The sequence below is a fragment of the Manihot esculenta genome, chromosome 5 (genome assembly GCF_001659605.2).
Source record: "Manihot esculenta cultivar AM560-2 chromosome 5, M.esculenta_v8, whole genome shotgun sequence".
Lineage (NCBI taxonomy): Eukaryota > Viridiplantae > Streptophyta > Magnoliopsida > Malpighiales > Euphorbiaceae > Manihot > Manihot esculenta.
The window spans coordinates 11,940,764-11,962,687 of NC_035165.2; the positions used below are offsets into that span (position 1 = coordinate 11,940,764).

General features: G+C 31.8%; 5 protein-coding genes across 5 annotated transcripts; 3 read left to right on the forward strand and 2 right to left on the reverse strand.

Moving 5' to 3' along the window:
- The first annotated feature begins 1,021 nt into the window (after positions 1–1,021).
- Positions 1,022–2,675, forward strand: LOC110614594 (scopoletin glucosyltransferase). Its single transcript, XM_021756160.2, has one exon. It carries the CDS (start codon positions 1,141–1,143, stop codon positions 2,572–2,574), a length of 1,434 nt encoding a protein of 477 aa, XP_021611852.1. The 5' UTR covers positions 1,022–1,140; the 3' UTR covers positions 2,575–2,675.
- Positions 2,676–6,829: 4,154 nt separating this feature from the next.
- Positions 6,830–7,728, forward strand: LOC110615363 (tetraspanin-8). The gene is made up of 2 exons (XM_021757205.1): positions 6,830–7,315; positions 7,408–7,728. Exons 1-2 carry the CDS (start codon positions 6,830–6,832, stop codon positions 7,726–7,728), a joined length of 807 nt encoding a protein of 268 aa, XP_021612897.1.
- Positions 7,729–8,706: 978 nt separating this feature from the next.
- LOC110614332 (tetraspanin-8) lies at positions 8,707–9,862 on the forward strand. Its single transcript, XM_021755845.2, has 2 exons — positions 8,707–9,308; positions 9,505–9,862. Exons 1-2 carry the CDS (start codon positions 8,805–8,807, stop codon positions 9,814–9,816), a joined length of 816 nt encoding a protein of 271 aa, XP_021611537.1. The 5' UTR covers positions 8,707–8,804; the 3' UTR covers positions 9,817–9,862.
- A 927-nt stretch (positions 9,863–10,789) lies between these two features.
- Positions 10,790–15,234, reverse strand: LOC110614262 (protein CHAPERONE-LIKE PROTEIN OF POR1, chloroplastic). Its single transcript, XM_021755752.2, has 5 exons — positions 14,945–15,234; positions 14,661–14,770; positions 13,129–13,511; positions 11,139–11,215; positions 10,790–11,015 (listed from the first exon to the last, which is right to left on the reverse strand). Exons 1-5 carry the CDS (start codon positions 15,001–15,003, stop codon positions 10,865–10,867), a joined length of 780 nt encoding a protein of 259 aa, XP_021611444.1. The 5' UTR covers positions 15,004–15,234; the 3' UTR covers positions 10,790–10,864.
- Positions 15,235–16,108: 874 nt separating this feature from the next.
- Positions 16,109–19,010, reverse strand: LOC110614511 (calcium sensing receptor, chloroplastic). Its single transcript, XM_021756061.2, has 6 exons — positions 18,609–19,010; positions 18,275–18,520; positions 17,493–17,685; positions 17,086–17,227; positions 16,522–16,653; positions 16,109–16,426 (listed from the first exon to the last, which is right to left on the reverse strand). The coding sequence occupies exons 1-6, from the start codon at positions 18,846–18,848 to the stop codon at positions 16,204–16,206; spliced, it is 1,176 nt and encodes a 391-aa protein (XP_021611753.1). The 5' UTR covers positions 18,849–19,010; the 3' UTR covers positions 16,109–16,203.
- Positions 19,011–21,924: the final 2,914 nt, after the last annotated feature.

Sequence of the window (21,924 nt, forward strand, 5' to 3'; positions counted from 1 at the left end):
TTCATTCTTATTTTGAAGCCACAACGTTCTTCTTGTTCTTTTTCTCTTTCTTTCCTATGTGAATCTCTTTCTTTCCTTTGTGAAACCACATATTTCTTGTTCTTTTTCTCTTTCTTTCCTATGTGATATCACATATTTCAACTGAAGTCGCTATCTTTTTATTTTTTTTCTTATTTCTTTCTTCTAACGGGAGATTTATTCCTATGATCTTTTTCGACTTTTCTTCTTCTTTTTAATCGACTGTATTCTCAATCTCCACCAATAATTACACAACTATTAAAATTAAATATTTGTGAGTATTTTTTGTTGCATTAGTCTCACTCGAATCCCTATCAATTATCTCTTTCTCGCTCGATGCTTTCATTATCATTGTATGTTGCAATTTGATAAATTTTATAAGATTATTTTAAAAATTGAAATGTGAATTTTATGTTTATACATGCGTATTGAAGTATTAAGAGATTTTGTATTTAAATTATATTATTTTGTGAGATTGAAAGATTGAGAATTTATATTTGGATGTGATTAAATATGTGGTTTGAATTTTTTTTTATTAGAATTGAATTGTGTTATTTTATTTAAATTTTATATTTTTTATTTTTTTATTATCACTTTAATTTTAGAAATTGAGTTTAGATAAAGATAAAAAGCAATCAAAGGGAGTTCTTAGTTTGCATCGAATTTTAATGGACGATGAAATTAAATTAGGTGAAAGGACTATACAATAAACAGATATAAAATAAGAAATTTTTAATAAATTTTAAAAATGCAAAGATTAATTTATTAATAATAATAATATTTAAGAATTAAATAATAAAATTTTCTAATTAATTATTACATAAATAAATATTATACTTCTTTCATTCTATATTTTTTTAATTTAATTTAATTTTATTTTTAAAATATTTTTTAATATTTAATAAAATTTAATCTTTTTATAATAAATATAATTAAAAAATTAATGAAAAAATTTGTCCTTGGTGTAAGTTAATAAACAAAGTCAATACACATAATGAGACGGAATGGCGATAAAACAGTAGCATATAATCCTTCACATGGAACCCTAAGATCAGAAGTTATGCAGCTCAACCCAAAATTTTAGATTTCTTTCCCCTCAGTTGCTCATCTTCGCGAGATCTAATGGACGTTGAAAAGAGACACGGCCTTCTTCATATTTTCTTCTTCCCATTCATGGCTGAAGGCCACTCTATTCCCCTCATAGACACGGCCAAACTCTTTGCTTCTCGAGGTCTCAAAGTAAGCATAATCACAACCCCAGTAAACGCCCCTCTTTTATCCAAATCCATTGAGAGAAACAGACTTCTGGGTCACAAAATTGATGTTCTAGTCATCCAATTCCCTTGTGTGGAGGCTGGATTACCAGAAGGATGTGAGCGATTGGACTTGACTACTTCACCTGAAATGGGTTTAAATTTCTTTATGGCCACCACCTTGCTTGCTCATCCACTCGAAGATCTTTTGAAAGAGTATCGACCCAATTGTCTAATTGCAGATAGTTTCTTTCCATGGTCGTCTCAAGTTGCATCCAAGTTTGGAATTCCAAGGATCGTTTTTGCTGCAACTTGTTTCTTCTCTTTATGTGCTGCACAGTGTTTGAGATTGTATCAGCCTTACAAAAGGGTATCATCTGATTCAGATCCTTTCATTATCCCCAATTTTCCAGGCGAGATCAAGTTGACAAGAAATCAACTGCCGGACTTTGTGAAAGAAGAAATTGTCTTCTCCAATTTCTATAGGGAAGTGAAAGAAGCTGAGCTTAAAAGTTTTGGGGTTCTTGTCAACAGCTTCTACGAGCTTGAGCCTACTTATGCTGATTATTACAGGAATGTCTTGGGTGCAAAGACGTGGCATATTGGGCCAATTTCCCTTTGGAACACAAACATTGAAGATAAGGCAAAGAGAGGAAAAGAATCTTCCATGGATAAAAATAAGTGTTTGCAGTGGCTTGATTCAAAGGAACCCAACTCGGTTGTTTATATATGTTTTGGAAGTCTTGCTAATTTTCCTGCTTCACAGCTTCTTGAGATTGCAATGGCTCTTGAAGATTCTGGGCAGCAATTCATTTGGGCAGTGAGGGAAAACAAGAACAATGAAGTGTGGTTGCCTGAAGGATTTGAGGAAAGAATGAAAGGCAAGGGACTAATCATAAGAGGCTGGGCACCACAAGTGTTGATTCTTGAACATGAAGCAGTGGGGGGTTTTGTGACTCACTGTGGATGGAACTCTACGCTTGAAGCAATTTCTGCAGGAGTTCCAATGGTCACATGGCCACTATATGCAGAGCAGTTTTATAATGAAAAGTTGGTGACACAGGTTCTGAGGATTGGAGTTGCTGTTGGTGTACAACAGTGGGCAAGAATAGTAGGTGATAGTGTGAAGAAAGAAGCCATAAAGAAAGCAATGACACATCTTATGGCCAGTGAAGAAACAAAGGAAATGAGATGCAGAGCAAAAAGTCTTGCAGAAATGGCAAGCAAAGCTACTGAAGAAGGTGGATCTTCTCTTTCTGATTTTAATTCCTTGATTGAGCAATTGAGATGTAAGGGAATGTAAAATGTTATTGCAATTCCAAATATGATTTGTTTGCTGTTTTTCTCAGTGATGAATAAGGAATTTTTAATAACTATTATATAAATTTCAATTTTATCTTATCACCGCTGGACGTGGGATGTCATATTTACAGTAGCTCAATCATAGATTTTGAAAATAATGCCCCTAAGATTGACTGGTTAGGTGATTGAGTTCAACACCTAGCTCGAATCTCAGTCTCTACTTCAGTGGCAGACACAGCAAGATGGAGAATTATTATTATTTTAAATATATAATCATAAAGCTAATATCTTTGATAAAAAAAAAATGTAAAGCTAATATATTAACTTGATAATTATAAATTTATGCATGATAATTAGCAATAACGTTTTATATTTATGGCGATCATTTGCTCCTAAAATCTTTTTAATTTATAGTACGTGGACCAATAATATTAGGTGGTGGTCTCGAAAAGAATAGAGTTATGCACTTTAAAGGTACTTTAAGGGTTGACGCTGCAGCAGAGGTAAGTTGTTCCCAAAGCCAAGAAATATTTTTTCTTCTTTCTTAAATTGATATCATAAAGAAAAAAATGCCAAGAAAAATTTGTAACTCGTAAGAACTGTATCTATTTCTTTTCTTTTTTGAATTGTTCTTTTTTTTTTAATTGCCATAAAAAGGATTGAAAATCCCATTCTTTTTGTTAATAGATTCAAGAAAGAAGAAACACTGCACCAAAGGTAAGCTTGTTCATATATTTCGTTGAGAACCTGGAACCCAAAGCCAGGAGATATTTATCACAAATAAAAACACACAGGAAAATTCATAGCTTGCAGATACTGTACTTATATCTTGTACTAAAGAAAGAAAATTCTTTCTTCTCTTTGAATTGCCATAAAAAAGGATTGAAAATCTTATTCTTTCGGTTAATAGATTCCAAGAAAAAAAGAAACACTACTGCCTGCTAAAAAAAAAAGTTAACTTTCAGAAGCTATGGCCAATTAAATTTATAGCTCCTAGGTTTTGCATCTCGTTAGTTTGTTTTATATCATTTAAAGTTTATTTTGTTAAGTTCTCTATATTTTAATTTATATTTAAGCCTTTAAAATGGTGATTAGGGGTGAGTTATTGTGGTTGTTTTTTCCTTTTTTGTTGAGTAGATCTCAAGAAAGAACCAATCTCCTTCACTGCAGTGGTTATTCTTTCTTTTAATTTCTTGTACGGCACATAAGAGCCATGGGAGCTATGGCAGAAAAACAAATTGAATGTCAGTGAGGATGTTTTCTTCTTTTCAAAGTTAAACAAGAAAACTACCGGCGGTTCTAGAATTAATCGCAAGATCGGTGCTGATGGGGTACTTGGCATGGCGAGTAAAGATCAGTCATTCTCGTTGGCGGTTTAGCAGCCTACAAGAAAAGATTCAGTCACAGAAACCCATCAAAATTGGACCAAGATCGTTGTTGACACTTGATTGAGTACAGTTTGGATCTTGAGGTGTCAAATATACTAGTGATTATCATGTGCTTTGTCAACTGAAGATGAGTAGCAGAAATAGATTCAACCCCTAGAAGAGGAAGTATAGCCTTCTTGATGACGCTACTCATGGCTTCCTGTCAAACAGGCGCTTAGAAATTGAATCAAACAAATTTCAAGAAAGCCAACCAATAACAGTACTGCAAATGGTAATGGAGTTTGGAGCTAAAGTGTTGATGATGGCGTTTTCTTGACCGGGATGATATGTCTTCTCCTTTTGATTCACAGAGTTTTGATACAGCAGCTGAATCATTAAACGACGTTCAAGAAAACCCATCAGTTGTGACATCTCAACAATTGAGTTTCAGAGTTCAAGTTGCTTGATGGGTATAGAAGAGGATCCTGCTCACAGGCAATACAGTAGAAATGGGGAATAGTGTCACCACCAACACTTTGGAACAATATGAGGAATCGCTAGCCAGTGTTGGAACAACGGTGAGTCAGAATAACATGTAAGACAAAACACCAACATTTCTTGAGACGATGACATGATCTGGTTCGAGCATTTTACTTTCAAGATGCAATATGATTTGCCAGAAATTAATCAAGATAAGGTATTAATTTATCTAATCAAATAAAAGTTTTGTGTATTTATTTTAGCTTTAAATTTTATTTTTTATTAAATAAATATTTAATTAATCAAAATAATAGTTGAATTATAAATTGAAGATACAATAGAGTATAGGGCGGCGGTTTACGGAAGAATTGATAAAAAAATCACAAATTGATAAAAAAATCACAAAATGAGAGACAAATAATCGTAAAAGTCCGAATTACGAACAGTATAACTCAACTACTAGAGTTTTGATTCATTTATTAAAAGGATTTAATTATTATTATTTTAAAAATTAAGTTCAAACTTAAAAATACCTTTTTAATTCCTAACAATGTAATTATTTTTATATTATCATTTACTGATACATGTATAATTTCTATAATTTCTTGTTTTTTTCATTTGTATGTTAAACTTTTTTGTAAATTTATATATTCAAAATATTTCTTTGTACATTTTTTATATAATCAAATTGATGTTACACATGTAAACAATGTCAGTAAATTATGGGGAATGGTATAAACCGGTTTGAACTGAATGGGTATTCAGTAAATTATCAACTCATTTGGTTTGATCCTAATTTCAAACCAAACCAGTAATGGGATTTGACCTTGTGAACCACAAACATGAGTTTTCAAGGCTATCGCCACCCAAACTGTTAACAATAACAATCGTTTGTTGTTTTTTACTCACAAAAAGTATATATATTTATATGAATTTTTCATCTCGAGTCTAACCATAATAAATGAAAAATAAAAAATATAATTTAAATAATTAATAGTATTAATCATTTGTTTTGTTAGGTAAATTAAATCACTACATATTTTTTTTTATTTTATTATCGTTTATAGAGTAAAAAATACATAATTTTTTGTATGAATTATATTATATAATTTATCATTAGTATTTTTCCATTTTTATTATAAAAATTAAATTTAAATATTTCTTAAATTATATATAATTGAATATTATTACTTATAATTTTAAATTATTTTTTAAATATTTTACATCATGCAATTTAGATGAACTTATTCCAACAATTATATATATAATACATAATGTATTAATTATAATAAAAATATTATTATTAAATTATAATATTTATTAATAACGAAAAATTCAACTACTAATTTTTACTATCCGAATTAAAATTATAATTTTTACTATCCGAATTAAAATTAAAATTATATTTATTAATAACGACAAAATAGAGTTTCTAACCGTGAACGACGTAGAGGAAGAAAAGAAAGAAAAGAAAGAGGAGGCTGAACAGTGGCTCCTCCAATTGATAATTACTTATATGCCATGCATTCATGTCCCTCCTTCCTCCAATCATCTCGTTTGTTTCAGATTGTGAACTTATTTCTCTCTAATTTGGGGATTAAGGATTTTAAAGAAATGAAATAGAGAGAAGAGAGTAATGATAAGAGTAAACATGAAGGATTTATTTTTTCTTTTATTTTAATATTAATTTATATATTAAATATTAATTTAAATATTTTAAATTATTTTAAAATTACTACGTCATTAAATTTAAATGGATATGCTATTTTGTCGTCTTTTTACTAACGGTAAAATAATATGTAATACTAATTTGACATGAATTTAAATTTAGACTTTAAAATGATTTTTATTATAAAACGTGTTTTTTAAATTTTAATTAATAGTATTAAAAATTAAAGTATATATAGGTAAAAATTTTCCCTTACGGTTAGTCTGATTTTCTCCTAAATAGGAAAAAAAAAAAAAAAACAAATTAAGCAAACACTCAAAGGGCGACGTTTTGATGCATTGGACCAATCAGCTTTAATGCAAATTCAAGATAATGCCGAAAAATCTACGACGTATTTGGATGAATGCATCCAGTTAATAGAATTTTGATATGTAATTAAAAAATAAAAAAATTATCTAAAATATATTGAGATTTACCCATTAATATAAAATTTTAAATTTTTATTAATTGAGTGTGAAAATTACTTGTACGCCCCGCGCGTGGTAGTATTCTCTGAATGTAAATCTGACGTGGAAACCTTTCTCGGTAGACAGCTGGCACCATTCACCGCGTAAGCAGCGCCATGACATTATGTCTTTTACGTTTTCGCATTCCGAAATCAAATCTAATTCTAATTAGCAAACCGAAACCCTAAATATAAGTAACCTTCTTCTTGATCTTCTCTTACAATCGTCGACGCCATGGTTCGGGTAAGCAACACTATCGTCGCACTCCTCAACACCATCTTCCTCCTAGTTAGCCTCGCCGTCATCTCCGGCGGCATGTACATTCACGTGCATGCTTCCGCCACCGCCTGCCAAAAATCGCTTGAGAACCCGCTGTTCATACTGGGTGTCTTTATGCTTCTAGTTTCTTTCCTAGGGTTGATTGGTTCATGCTGTAGGAACAATTGTTTGTTATGGCTTTATCTGATTCTCTTGTTTTTGATGATGGTCGGCCTCGTGGTGTTCACGATTTTCGCTTTCGTCGTCACCAATGAGACTGCGGGTCAGGCCTTGTCTGATAAAGGGTTTAAGAAGTACAGGCTTGGAGATTACTCGCATTGGTTGCAGAATCACTTTGTTAAAGGGAAGAATTGGGATGTCCTCAGGAGTTGTTTGATTGAAGCTAAAGTTTGTGATAATAACCAAAACGATTTCTCGAAGCAGAAATTTTCTGCTATACAGGCACGCACTTCCTCAATTTCTAGCCATTTTTATTTTCTTTTGAATGATTTGATTCTGATTAGTTTTTGAATGATTGTATTTCTTTTTTCCAGGGTGGTTGCTGCAACCCGCCGACGGGTTGTGGATATCAATATAGGAATGGGACCACGTGGACGGTGGCGAAATATGGGCTGCCGCCGGTGGATGACAGTGACTGTAAGACGTGGAGTAACGACCCGAAGCAGCTATGCTACAACTGCAATTCATGCAAAGCTGGGGTTGTAGCCAGCATAAGGAAGCAGTGGAGGATTCTGGCTATATTCTTGATCTGTATCATCCTCTTCATTCTTGTTGTCTTCTCCATTGGTTCCTGTGCCAAGAGGAACAATTCTCTTGATAGGAGATATAATTGGCAAAGAAACCATTTTGCTTGATTGTACTATATATCATTCTTTTGATTTGTAGGATTATTTAATCAATTTCTTTTAATTTATTGTAGCCTAGCTAATGTTCTGCGGCTTTTAATTGTGAGACATCATTTCTTTTTTTATTTAAATATTCATTATAAATATTAATGATTTTTTATAAGACTTGTTTTTTCATCATACTTACATAACTATAAAAAACTTGTTGGTTTGCATGTGATTTGACAGTCACTATATTTGTTTAGGTTGTCTTGTCTTAGCACAAAATGATTCGTATGGACATTCGATCAGTTTGATTTAAAATTAAATTGAATTGAATTAAATACAAATTAAAATTTTAGTATTTATAAAAATCAAATCGAATCAATTTTAGTTAGAAATTAAATTGAATTAAATTGGTCTGATTCGATTAGATTCGGTTAGATTTAATTAATTTGAATTTTTAATAATTTTTTATTTTTTATTTTATTTTTAGTATTTTAAAATCTAATTAGAATATTTTTAATCTTAATATGATCTAATCTCTCTATATTATTGAAAATAATATATTATTATTACTAATCGATTCGGTTCGATTTCTTCAATTTTTTTCTGATCAAAACTGAACTGAACTAAAATAATTGAAATTTCTAAAATAAAAAATCAAATTGAATTTTCAAATTAATTTGGTTCGATTGATTTTTTTGATTTGAACCGAAATATGAGTATTAACATATTATTGGAGATTTTTTTTATATAAATCATGATATATCTAGCCTATTAAAATTACCATTTATGACATATTTTATATAAAATAATTAATAATTTAAGAGCGAGTTTTATGATAGACCACAAGTATTTGTGATGAGATGAGATGAGATGTTAGGAGCTAAAATCACGAACAAATCTAACCAGAAAAAGGCATATTCGTACCAAACTTGAGTAAACAAAGGCAAAAACATTAAGACCTAAATTAATCTCAAAAATCAATTAGAGAGATCAGGAAACTGGTGCGTAGCCTTAATCCATCGCTACGTAACAGTTGATAACTAAAAACCATCGCGCCAAATTAAAACCCTTACCAACCATTCATCAAGGTCATCGTCATGCTTCGCCTAACAAATTGCATCTTTTTCATGCTGAATATAATGCTGATGATGTTTGCCATCGCCACCCTTAGCTCCTCCCTCTACCTCCGTCAACACAGCGGCTCCGACTGCCAGAAAGTCCTGCAGAATCCGTTCATGATAATAGGAGTGTTCACATTCGTTATGGCTTTGATAGGGCTAATGGGTTCGTTCTGGAGGCTCATCATTTTCCTTTGGATGTATTCGTTTGTGGCGTTTGTGATGGTGATTGGTCTGATGGCTTACATGGCCTTCGCATTTGTGGTTACGAATGAAAATGCAGGGAAGGCTTTGTCAGGGTTAGGGTTTAAGGAGTATAGAGTTGGAGATTACTCCAATTGGCTGCGAAATCAATTTGAACAAGGGAAGAATTGGGAAGAGATTAGGAGTTGTTTGGTTGATGCTCAGGTCTGCAAGAATCTTGGTCTTGATATTAATCAAGATGCTTATGATTATTATAAGCAGCAATTCTCTCCAGTTCAGGTACATATTTTGTTTTTATTAATTTCCTGTTAATTTTAATTTGATTAATTAATTATTTCTTTATTACTGTGCTCTTCATATGTAATTTGAGATTTCTTAAAATTAACCAACAACTCACTCACCAGCAGTTTAATTTTAGAGATGAAACCATATATATTGTTGATATTTGAGAATGGTGATTTTACCGATTTCTCAGTCCGGTTGCTGCAAGCCGCCAAGATATTGCGGATTTGGGTTCAAGAATGCAACGTTCTGGATAATGCCAGAATCAGGGCCACAAGTGGAAGATAGAGACTGCAGCAGATGGAGGAATACAGGAGACAAGCTTTGCTTTGACTGCAAATCATGTAAGAGAGGAGTTTTAGAGAATATTAAGATTGAATGGAGAAGTTTGGCTGTAATGAATGCATGTCTTCTTGCTTTTGTAATCCTTGTTTACTCAACTAGTTGTTGCACCAGAAGGAATCTTCAATGCCATACCACTTGCTACAAAGATTACTGCCCTTGAACTTCTCTTTCTTCTTTTGGTTTTTAGTTATTAATATTTTAGTTCTTTAGATATATTAGGTTTCTTGATTAAGACCCTTGTGAATTCATATAAAGATTAATTTATTTCCCAAATTTAATTATCTGCCAATTATCAATTGTTGCATCTGGGTCAGGTTTTATAATTATCAAAGAGATAAATTTTGCCCCATCAAAGCTTAGCTTAGCTTAGCTTAGTCTCTAAAGCTCGCATGGATACACAATGGTGAGTTGTTTTTTAAAGAGTAGGTTTTTTTGTTTTTTAAATACTTTTCTAGCACTCAATTTGAATGCCAAGCATGCTGGAAATCTGGTTATTTCGTGGTTGGCTCGTATTGCTAGCCATCAGGTCACAGGTTACCAGACTGTGGTCCAGAAGCCTCTAATGATAATGCCAAGCCTCTAAACTTTTCTGTGCATGGCTTGCAGTTCAATGCCAGTAGTCTTTATTGGGGTGGAGATTTTGTAAGGTAATGAAAGGTTTTTCGACATTTGAAAACCTTGAAACTATATTTGAATAAGAGTGTTTTTAAAATAAAAGTTTTAGTAACTTTTAAAAATTTTTAATTTTAACTCGCTATATGGTCAATTGAGAAAATTTTATCTTTAAAACTTCTAAATATCTTAAAAGGATATTTTCTTCTTTTTAAATAATAAAAAATTATTATTTACCATCACTAGAAGAACAAAGTGAAAAGTTCTCAAAGGAATTTATAAAAAAAGATTCAATAAAAATCAAAACATGGGAGGCAGAAAGGATTCAAAAAGAAGTGCAGCATAGAATTCTCAAATTCATGGCATTCAAAATACCTCTCTTTGTTTGGAAACAATTATTTGTGAGAAAAGAATTCAACTAAAATTTGATATCATGCATAATTTCTATTTTTTTTTTCTCTTAAAAGGAGATTGAGCTTCCTACAAAATTGAATTGAATTGAAATCCTACATAACATGGGGTAAAACAAAAGGATGATTAAAATGAATATATAAACTTCAATACAACTCCCAGCATTAGTGAGACACGGTTGTCATTCACTTGAGGAAAGTACATGCCACAAACAAGAAAACATACGCTACCAATGAAGTAAGGAGTTCGAGTGTCCAAGTTGGATGTATTAGAACTGTGGGAATCATGGGAACAAATATAGAGCCGCATACCCACCCAGCTGCAAGAGATCCAAGACTGCAACACATGAAAGATACATTTAGGTAATAAAACAGATGAGAGAGAGAAGAAAATTGGGGGAAAAATAGAAGGGGGCCGTTAGGCAACTGCAGCTTCCATTCTTTTTATTCATGAACTCACCCAATAACAAAAGCTCTGCCTAAGTTGTTCGTTTTCTCGTTGAGGAAATATATGCAAGCTGCTAAAGATACCGCCACCTGCATGAGAAATAATATAGTTTAAAATAAAGAATGAGGAGGCAAGCAATGTACTACATATTCCTATATTTGTCTTATTTTCGAACAGTCCCATAAGTAATGTTTGATGTGGTGGAGTAAAACTCAAAATCGAGGTTATTAAGTGCAGCTCTAGTGACAGGCGTGACTTTCCATTATCACATCCCTACATACTTTTCCTATATGCATAGTACAAACAAAAATATACATAAAATGATGACAAGCTTAGCATGTAACTTAATTAGGGCTTCTTGTTTAGATAAGCAAGAAACTTGCAAAATTTTATCTTTATAGAGTACATCTAATTTTGTAATATTTGGTTTTGCTCCTTTTTAGGATACCTTATTTTCATTTTGAATTCTTAATTTTAATCTATTTGGCTTAGGACTACTATTTCTTTTAGTTCTCTTTGGGAGTCCAAAATAGGAGTAGTGCTCCACAATTTAGTTATAATTCAATAATATTTCCTAAAATTTAGGAGTGTGCAATCGGTCAGTTTACACTCAAAACAAATCATAAATACTGAAATACTATGAAATGGAAACCTAACCAAAACAAAATGATAGAAAAACTAAACCGCATCTCTTTTTTTTTCTTTTGACAAAGCATCTGTTTGGCTCAGTTTGTCAGCTTTGAGTATACTTCCACCAAGAAAATGCTGACGGTTCACTTCCTTCTCTATCCAGAATTCCCAACAGCTTCAAACAATTCCACAGTGGATCAACTTTGCCATGAATGACAGTGGCGTACTTTGAAATTTAGTCCCACAATCCCACAACAAGCAGCCAACAACAATTTTTTTAAAAAAAATCTAAAAATTCACAAATCACGCGGCAGTAAAATCAATTACATGTCTTTTAATTAATAATACTCAAATTTACAAAATCCTCAAATCAATTACACACCAAACACAGCTCAGGAGAGGAACGAGGTGTGTTGTTCTCAACCCAGTGACTACGACAATGACAAGGACTACAGGACAGAAATGTGTGAGATGAGACATTGTGGAGACATGAGCAGCATGAGATGAGGGCATTGACTTTGTCAATGAAGGGCACTGAGGGATGCAACGACAATGAATGGCATGGATGGATGATTGAATGCTACAACACCGATGAAGGGTGATGGCGACCTTGTGACTTGTGAGAAAGGATGATGGATGACTTGGACACCCCTTATGCATGAGATTCTATGTTTTTTATACAAATTGTGAGGTGAGACAGTGAGACATGAGGAAAGGTGACATGACGGAGTCTTTGGAAAGGAAAAAGGTGATTGAGGAATGATAGCCTATAGGTGTGGATTCTCTAGGGTCTTTATCTCTACAGCCTCTGGACCTCGGAGACTTGAGGAAGGGCAATTGAGAAAGTGTAAAGTGGTTTCAATAACAGGGGTATATATGGCTTGTTCAAAAACAATGCAGCATTGAATGTGTATAGCACTATAGCTTTGTTTGGTTATTTCAGTTTTTCAATCTTGAAAATCAAACCGAACCAGAGAACTGTTATTCTCTAAAAATACTAACCAAATGAACTGCTTTACTAAAAGCCAAATCAAAAACCAATTTAAATTGGTATGCTTCTTTTTTTTTTTCGATTGAGACTGACATGTGTTCAACCATCCCTGCAATTGCTCTCTTGAGTTTTGTGATGCAATCATGTAACTTTATCCTAGGTGTCTTACCTCTGGAACTTTCTGTGTGAAGCCTAATTCGTTGTTCCATTCACTTATCATAGCAATGTTTACAATGCATAACCTGTGTCCTACGCTAACTCTTAACTTCACAAGAATATTGTGCCTTCACCAGTAAGGATGTTGCAAGTATACACATAAATGTTTATATGGAAGGTTCACCAATACAATCAGAAGAAAGAAAAGAGACAGGTGAAACAAACCTGAAAAGCAGGTCCACCTTCAGCAGAATTCATGACACTCCAGCCACCCATGAATGCAAAGAGGAACAATCTTCTAAAAATAACTTCAACTGGAGGAAGTTCCACAAAATTGAGCAAATTCTTGATCCAAGGTGGAGATTCTTCCACTTTCTTCTTTAGCCTGGTTTTCAAATTAATCTTTGTTTTCTTCCGTTCTCTAAAGCTGGTCATCAACAACTTCTCAAAGGCAGCCTCTATCGATTCTTCACTTCTCTCATGACCAGCATATTGCTCTAAGAGAAAATTCCTTGATGACCAAATTTCCTCCTCAGAAGCATAAGGACTGATACCAAGACGCCTATAAGGATCCCAAACATTCATTCGAGGAAACTTTGGGATATTACCTGAAAAAAAAAAAGCCCAACACATATAAGAAGGTAGTTCTAGCACAGCAAAATCAGAGATGATTACAGACACGAGTATACAGCACATAATAATGTGAAAATGAGGAATAATAGGCTGTCAATATCACCCATTAACATTTATCACAAGTATTTACGCTGATACTTGACATACTATTATTTTCTTTTGATTTTAGTGCATGAAATTACAGGTGTGTGGCTCCACCAAAGGTAAACTTGTTCTATTTTGCAAGAAAGTGATGAATCTTTAGTTGCTTTCATCTCTTGTTTTTTCTGAAATATAATCTAATACTATAATTTGCTATATTAGTATATTTGCAAAGGCCTTTCCCAATCCCAATGTGTTGAACTGAGAATGAGAGAAATGACAGGATGCACAAGGGATAGAATGCTATTCAACTAACTGTTGAGGCTCATCCTTTTCTCACTCTAAGATTGCTTCACTTATTGTTGAATACACAAAAAAATAAAAAAATAAAATAAAATAAATCTTAGGCTTTTAAGCTTCATATAAGAAAGTATTACAATTTTTTTTTCTTTTTGAACATATGTCTTCACAAGAATTAATTAGATGAAACTGTAGAATAACCCAACTCCAATTTTATGATTGTCCTAAGCTGATACTCTAAATGTGTTACATTCCAGAAGGATCTAAGTAGTTCACAAGCTTAAATTCTGAAATGGACAAACTCCAGGAGGGATTGCTTTCATACCCAACCGAAAAAACAAAAAGGTTACCAAGCAATGAACCCAACAGAAACAACTAGGTAGCAGCAAACCTGAAATGCACACATCTTTAAATCAACTTCTAATAGAAACGATATTCTTTTTCATATATTTATTGAACAAACCAAGTTCACAAATAAACATACTTTATATGGACACGTTTTTCTAAGTTAGATAATTGGAATACCCTTGATAATTCTTTCCTTGAATGACCATCCAAAAACAAACAACAAAAACAAATTTCCATCACATTATTGATTTATCTTAAGTCAAATTCTATATATGCTCCTTTTCTTCTTATTTATTATGGAAGCAAAACTAATTGACATAGAATGACAAGGAAAAAAAAAAAAAAGCTCAAGTGAAAACAAAATCTAAAAATTATACATAAGAAACAAGTCATACCTCCATATGTTACATCCGCTGCACACCTAACGCTGGTAAGGGTTCTGGGGCTTCTCGAAATTGGGCTACATAGCGTTATCCTATTACTTGTGTTTTGTTCAAATTTAGTGCTGCACAGACGAGGGGAAAACAATTTCAATAGCTAAATCTTCAAAATTAGTAACAAAAAAAAGAAACTAGGAGATGCAAAAGCTAAAAAAGATTCGAATTATCCAATTGAATAATCAAAGAGCCAACCTCAAGGATACAAAAGAATTGGAGATAATGAGAGAGAGGAAGCTTACAGTTTCTGAGGGAGGAAAGGAGAGGAAAGAATAGGGTTAGAGAGCAGAAAGGAAGCCATAGATAATCAAATCTTCAGACAAAAACCGTAATTTCAATTTCCAACTTGGTAAAAATCGCAGCTCTATCTCCCTCTCTGGCTCTGCGAACGTTCCGCCTCCGATAGCTGCAGAAACCAAAAGGGAAGGGGCGGTTCTGTGAAGATTTTGCGCTTGTCTACATTCTCCACAGAGAAAAACAGTGGCCCATTCTTCCTTTTCCTTTTTTTTTTTTTTTTAAGTTTTCAAATAAAAAAATTTGTGCAACTTTTTATTCTTCAAGCTTCTTAATTCTGAATTTTGTAAATATGGTAATGGCCGTATGTGATAATGTTGAAGTCAATATTGGCGTCCATTTTTTATTAAAATATGGCTAAACTGGTCGGAACCGGAGTTGCGCCAACTCTAATTATACATTTATATTATGGTTAAGAGATATATATTATTTTTAAATTTTTTTACAGTGATCATCAAAGTTATAATAAGAATAAAAAGACCCGATTTCTCTTATAAATTATAAAATTTTAAATTAAAATTTTTGAATAATATAAATAAATTTTATTATTAATCAAATTACTAAGATTTATATTATATTTTTAATTTTTAATATTATACTAATTTATAAAAGTTAGTCTTATTTATTAAAAATAATATGTATTTAAATGTTTTGAAAGTGAGATGGGCTGAGAAGGAGAAGGACGAGGATTAAAGGAAAAAGAGGTAGTGAGATGGATTAATTTGGAAGTGAAAAATAGTGTTTAATTGAATTTTTTTTTATTTAAATGGTAGTTTAGTTATTTTCATTAAAATAAATGGAAGGCTAATTGAAAATTTGACGGCAGAGATTATTTTATAATTTTTTTAAATATAAAAAATTAAATTATAGATTTTTAAAAATATAGAGACTAAAGTAAATATTTTATTAAATTAGAGGGACTAAACGATAATTTACCCTAGTTTTTAATGCAGACAAGCGGGAGTTCAAATTCTCTGCTTGGTGAACTTTTCTCGTCGCATATCTCTATTCATACTCAAAGAGAGGCCATATCTCTTTGCTTGATGGTGCTGTATTCAGCTTCCTTGATGGTGTTATCTGATTGAAACAAGCAATAGAATGAAGGCAACAAATGAAATACAAGGGAAGAAAATTTGATTTACTATTCTAAACTGAGAATGCACATCCAATCATTTCTGTTCAGTGATCTGGATAAGGCAAAAAAATTTTAATCAGCTCCAGGAAGCAATTTAACATTTGTTGATCTGGCTGCTCCAGGAATTATTCTAGATGGTGAGAGAACCTCAGCAAAAGATAATTTATATGAATCTGTGCCTAATCGACTCTGTAACCATCCTCTGCTTCCAGAAAATCCATCTGCTACAATCCAGCAGTTCTTAAAGCCAAGACTTGTTAGTGCTCTGGCAACTGTTTTTGCTGAATCTGAGTACCTGCATATCTCAAGGCATTCAAGTCAAAAGCAAGCAAAAACAAGAAACAAAGAGATAAAGCAGCCATAGGAGACAAGCAAGTAGAAAGAACCCACGAATCCAAGATGACAATTTTGGAGCCTTTGTTGATTTTCTTGAGATATGAAATCTTCAGAGCTACTATTTCAGCTTCTGTTTTCTTCACATTTCTAACAAGGCTTCTCAACTTGCTTGGTAGCTCTTCCAAACTGAAACATTAGAGGTAACGATAACTTAGAAAATGAAAAATGCTGATCTATATTTTAATAAACAAGCATAAAAGAACAGGCAATGGTAGTAAAAAATTCCAAGTTGCACACAACCATGGAGGATTCTTAACCTTTTATCGCATTGCTTAGTCTCCGGATAATTTCCAGCATTCACAATCTAACTGCTTGTCTAGTTAGGGAAACTAGAAATAGAATGACAATAACTTTTGCATCTTTTTTTTAAAAAAATATTACTATCAAGATTATAATTGTATGTCTAATAAAAGAAAGGTTTAGACAAGTGCTTCTAAAAATGGCTATTGTCATCATATATCCTCTTATCTTCTAAATTTTCTTGCAGTCATAGTCTTAACATTCTTGACTTTTCAGTTGTGTCACAAAAATGAACTGAGGCAAACAGATTATACTCACGGAATTGCGATCATCCTGTTCTTCGCATTGGAGGGAAGGCGGGGGATGCCAGCCTTGTCCTTGTCCTTCTCTGAACGAATGTCGATCATAACATAATTTTTTTCAGACACTAGATCAAGGGTTTGAGCAGGAGTGAGATCCCCTACAGGGTCACAAGAACACATGGGTTAGCCCCACTTCATACTATTAGTTTCCAATTATCCTGTAACTTCCTCTTGTATAAACTTGAAAAGTCTAAACCAGAAGGAAAATGAAATAAAGTCTTATATTCAATACTAAACCAAAGACTGAAATGTTCAAAGAAATACAATGGTGCCCTAAATATAATTACTTCATTATCACTTGTTTATATCTGTGGGTGGAAGCAACACAAGCCTCCCTGCATGAAGAGAAACATTAGAATTCACCTTTGTAACCGCGGAAGCTAAAGGAGATGACGGACCATATGGGAGGAAAGAGCAGATATGCAAGAAAAATTGCTCCAGCACTTCCTACAATCACAACAGGATCTGCTGACATAATGGTTTCAACAGTTGAAGAAGCTGCAGGTTTCACCTCTTCAATTACCTTGGTGGTCTGTTGTGCAGCATCAGCCACTGTCTGCGTTCAAAGGGGTCATACATTTTATGAATGAAGGCATAAATATTAGATCTCAATGACTACAAATTGGAATTGACATGAGATTATTCATCAAATTCTTAAACAGCTTGTTTTTATAACATGTTGAAGATGAAAAAAAAACCAACACTATTAAAATGGTCCAAAGCAAAATACAGTTATGGGTAAAACAAAACAGGCCTTTTAGATTCTTTACAGTTCATTAACTCAATTCATTTTGAAGTATTCACAAGTCCAACACAATGATACCAAAAGCAAACAGATTAGAATTGCAACAGTTATCCAATGTGGGCAGTTTAATTATTCAGTCAATAATCACTACTATAATCATTCCTTTTCTAATTCTTGGGATAACCCATTGCAATTAAATCAATTCAAATAACAATTCACAAACCAATCATTTCAAAACCTAAGGCATGTTCTATTACTGATTTGATACAATTTCAAGTAGGGCAATGAAATTGACATCAATTTCCATACATGCTTGTAAAGCCCAATTCTTCAAAGCAACAAAACACACTCCATAATTAATGGGGAAAAAGAATGAAGCAGAAAAATTGAAAGGTCCAACCTTAGCAGCAGAAAGAACTGGCTGTGTGTCAATACCAGAGCCTTGAATTGCTTCTTGGGCTTTCTTTGAGGCCTCTGAAATTGCAGGAGAAGCGATCTTCAAAGCTTGATCTCCAGCTTGCTTTACAATTGGCAATGCTGCATCTACCCCAGGCTTCAAAGCATCACTAACAATCCCAAAAACACGCTGAGCAGTGTCAAAAAAACCTGAACCCACTTCCTGAACCTGATCAATTGTCTTCTCCACCTATCAAAATTTCAAAAAGAACTAATTTGAAGGAATGGGTATAAAGTACAGAAGCTAATTATTACAGAAAGAAAGATGAAGTTCTTACTTCAGTGAGAGAGGAGACAATCTGGTCTTTGGAAAGAGTGAAAGCTTTGGCTTCATGAGGAGAGAAGACAGCCAAGAAAGAGATGGTAGTTGAAGTTGGGAGTGAAACAGAGATGGGTCTCAAAAGAGGTTTAAAGAAAGAGGGTTTGGAAGGTGAAGTAGTTGACGGAGGTGGTGGAAGAGAGAGTCTTGCAGTGGCAGAAGAAGAATATGATGATCTCAAGGCCATTTCAGCTGCCATAGATGGGCTAGAGAGTGTGGTGTGCCAAATTTTTGGCAGTTGGATTGAATGTAAGGCTGATGTGTAGTGTACAGGGGATTGTGTGATGAGAAATCGAAGATTTTTGGCCAATAAAATGGAAAAAGTGATTGGCCCATCATATCCCAGTTGCCCAATTGAAGAATTCACTGGAGCCACCCACAATTCTCTGTACATTTGCATTCTTGTGGTTGCTTTCTTTTGTACTACTGCACTACCTTACAGGCTTACACCATTTTATCTACTGATTTCCTGTTTTGGTGGACTTTTGGTTTAATTTTCTTTTTAGAAAATTATAGGCTTTCAATTTTATAAAATATATTACAAAGTCTTTAAAAGTATTAAAATATATATTAATTAATTATTCAATTAATTTTAATAATTAAGTATTTTATTATTAATCTTTAAAATATAAAAAAATTTATTAATTAATTTTTAATTTTTTTAAAATATCTATTAATTAATTCATTCGTATCGTAAATATTTTAAATTTTTTTTATAATATTTAATAGTTAAAATTGACATAGAATAATTAATAAATTTTTTAAAATTTTAGAAATATTTTAATATAATTTTTAAAATTAATTAATTAATTAATAAAATTTTCAATAATACAAGAATTAATAGTAATTTTTTTAAAAAAAATCTGATAAATGGAAAATTTTGTAGAGAAAATTCATAATTATTTTTTAATTTTAAAAAATATATTAAAATATTTTTAAATTGTTTATAAATCTCATAATTAGTATTAAAATATTTTTAAATTTTTGACAAATCTCATCATTAATTATTTTATTAGTTTTAACGGTTAAACATTTTACAATTTATATTTTATAATATGTAAAAATTTAATAATTAATTTCATAATTTTATAAAATTATTTATTAATTAATTTTTTATATTAAAATAATTTAATTTTTTTTTAGTATTTAATTGTTAAAATTAATGATATGATTAATTAATAAATTTTTAAAATTTAGAGTCATTTTAATATATTTTTTAAAATTAAAATATCATTAATAAGTTTTTTATATTGAAAAAGTAATATAATTTTAAACTGATCTCATAATTTTATAAAATTATTTATTAATTAATTTTTTTATATTGAAATAATTTTAAAATTTTTTATAATATTTAACTATTAAAATTAATGATATAATTAATTAATAAATTTTTAAAATTTAAAGTTATTTTAATATATTTTTTAAAATTAAGAGATATTCAAAAGATAACTTTTTCTTAACTCATTTTTTTAAATTTGAGAATGGGAAATTATCAATTTGATTTAAATTGATAATTTATAAAAGAAAAAGTAAACAAATTATGATTAAGAGTGTTGGACAATCAGTTAAAATCACACACGTGTAGGAAGAGCCAGCAGCTTCTTAAATTAACCTTGCACTTAAAAATGGACCTGGAGAGGATTGGGCCCGTTGGCGAAGGTTGCCGTATACGGAATTTTTATTGGAAAATTGTAATATTTATTTTGATAGTAAAATAATTATTTATTTTTTATTTGATAAAATTTATTTAAAAAATTAAAAAAATTTTATAAAATCACATAAAAATTTAATTTTTTAAAACTAAAAACAATTATATTATATTATTTTAAATTAAAAATAATTAAAAATCAATTAAATTAAAATTTTTTAATTTTAAATGAGGGTTATATAAATTCGTGCACAATTTTTAAATATCTAAAAAATATAAGTATAAATATAAATATTTTTTTATAATGTATAATAAAAGGGCTTAATAATATATGTATTTAAAATATTTAATAATTAATATAAAAAAGTGTAATTTTTCTTTATTTAAATTATTGGTAAAATTTTATTTAAAAATAATAAAATTTTTATTGGCTCCTTCACTGGCTGGTATTTCTTATTTGTGCTCTTATTTTTTTTTTTTGAAAAAAGTGAATGGAATTTATTTTCTTCAAGGGGGAAATTATGTATATATGTTCCCCGATTATAGCATATACAATTTGGATTAGGTTAAGCATTTGGTCACTTCGGTTTAAAATTGATGTTATTGAAATTAAATTGATGACGTGGTTAAAATAGAACTGTAGTGTAATTGACTAAAATTAGTAAGGAAACAAATATAAGGTGGTGGTAGGTGCCTACTGCAGCCACTCTGACACTCAAGTCAGTATCGACGAGTATAAAGAATGCAAATAATTGCTTAGAATTTTAGTGTTAGAGAATAACGTACTTTTATCTTTATAATTATTCTCCTTTTATACTATAGAAAGATTGTGATAATATAGAATTTCCTGATAATCTAGCGATGATGCAGCCGTTTGCATGATAGGGGGTATTGCCAGCTAATAAGTTAGAAATCCCGCGATTATAGGTGCAATGAGTATACGCTGGATTATGTTTGTTAAAAGTAACTTCGTGTCGAGACTTACCTTGTTGAAGGAAGGGCGAGTCCTCTAATGGTGAACCGAATGTTAAGTTGTTTAGGTCTTCCTTTCCTCGTGCTGGTTAGCGTTTCTTATTTGCGAGATACTTGCCAAGTAGCCCTATTCTGTGGTGACAGCTCACGGCTTACTTTGGACGGTTGTTATGTAGTATCAGAGGTTCCCCCGCTAGTTATCGATTCTTTAGATTCGAAAGAGATACCTCTCATCGAGGTCGGGGGCACGTAGCCCCTTAAGATTTTTTCTTATTGCTCACGCTATTTCGCCTATCTAGCCTTTCAATGATGAATGGAATGGTCATTATGCCGCATTTAAAGTCTGCTATCAAAATCGTCCTATAAAAGCCCTTTGTCTCTCCTAAGTACTATTTTTGCTCTCTTCTACAACCTTTTAGAGAAGCTTGCTCTGCAATAACTTTCTTCCCATTTCTACTTTTTACAGTCTTATTTTTCTTATGGTAATTTTTGCTTCCTTCAATATGAACAGGAATACTTCTTCTTCCCTTTCCCCTAGCGAGAGTTCTACCTCTAACTCCTCCTCTGATGGCCCCATCCATGGCCCGACCATTATCATTCTGTTGAGGGAGGCTCTGAAAAATGAAGGCATCCTAGTTAGTGATATTCTGTCTTT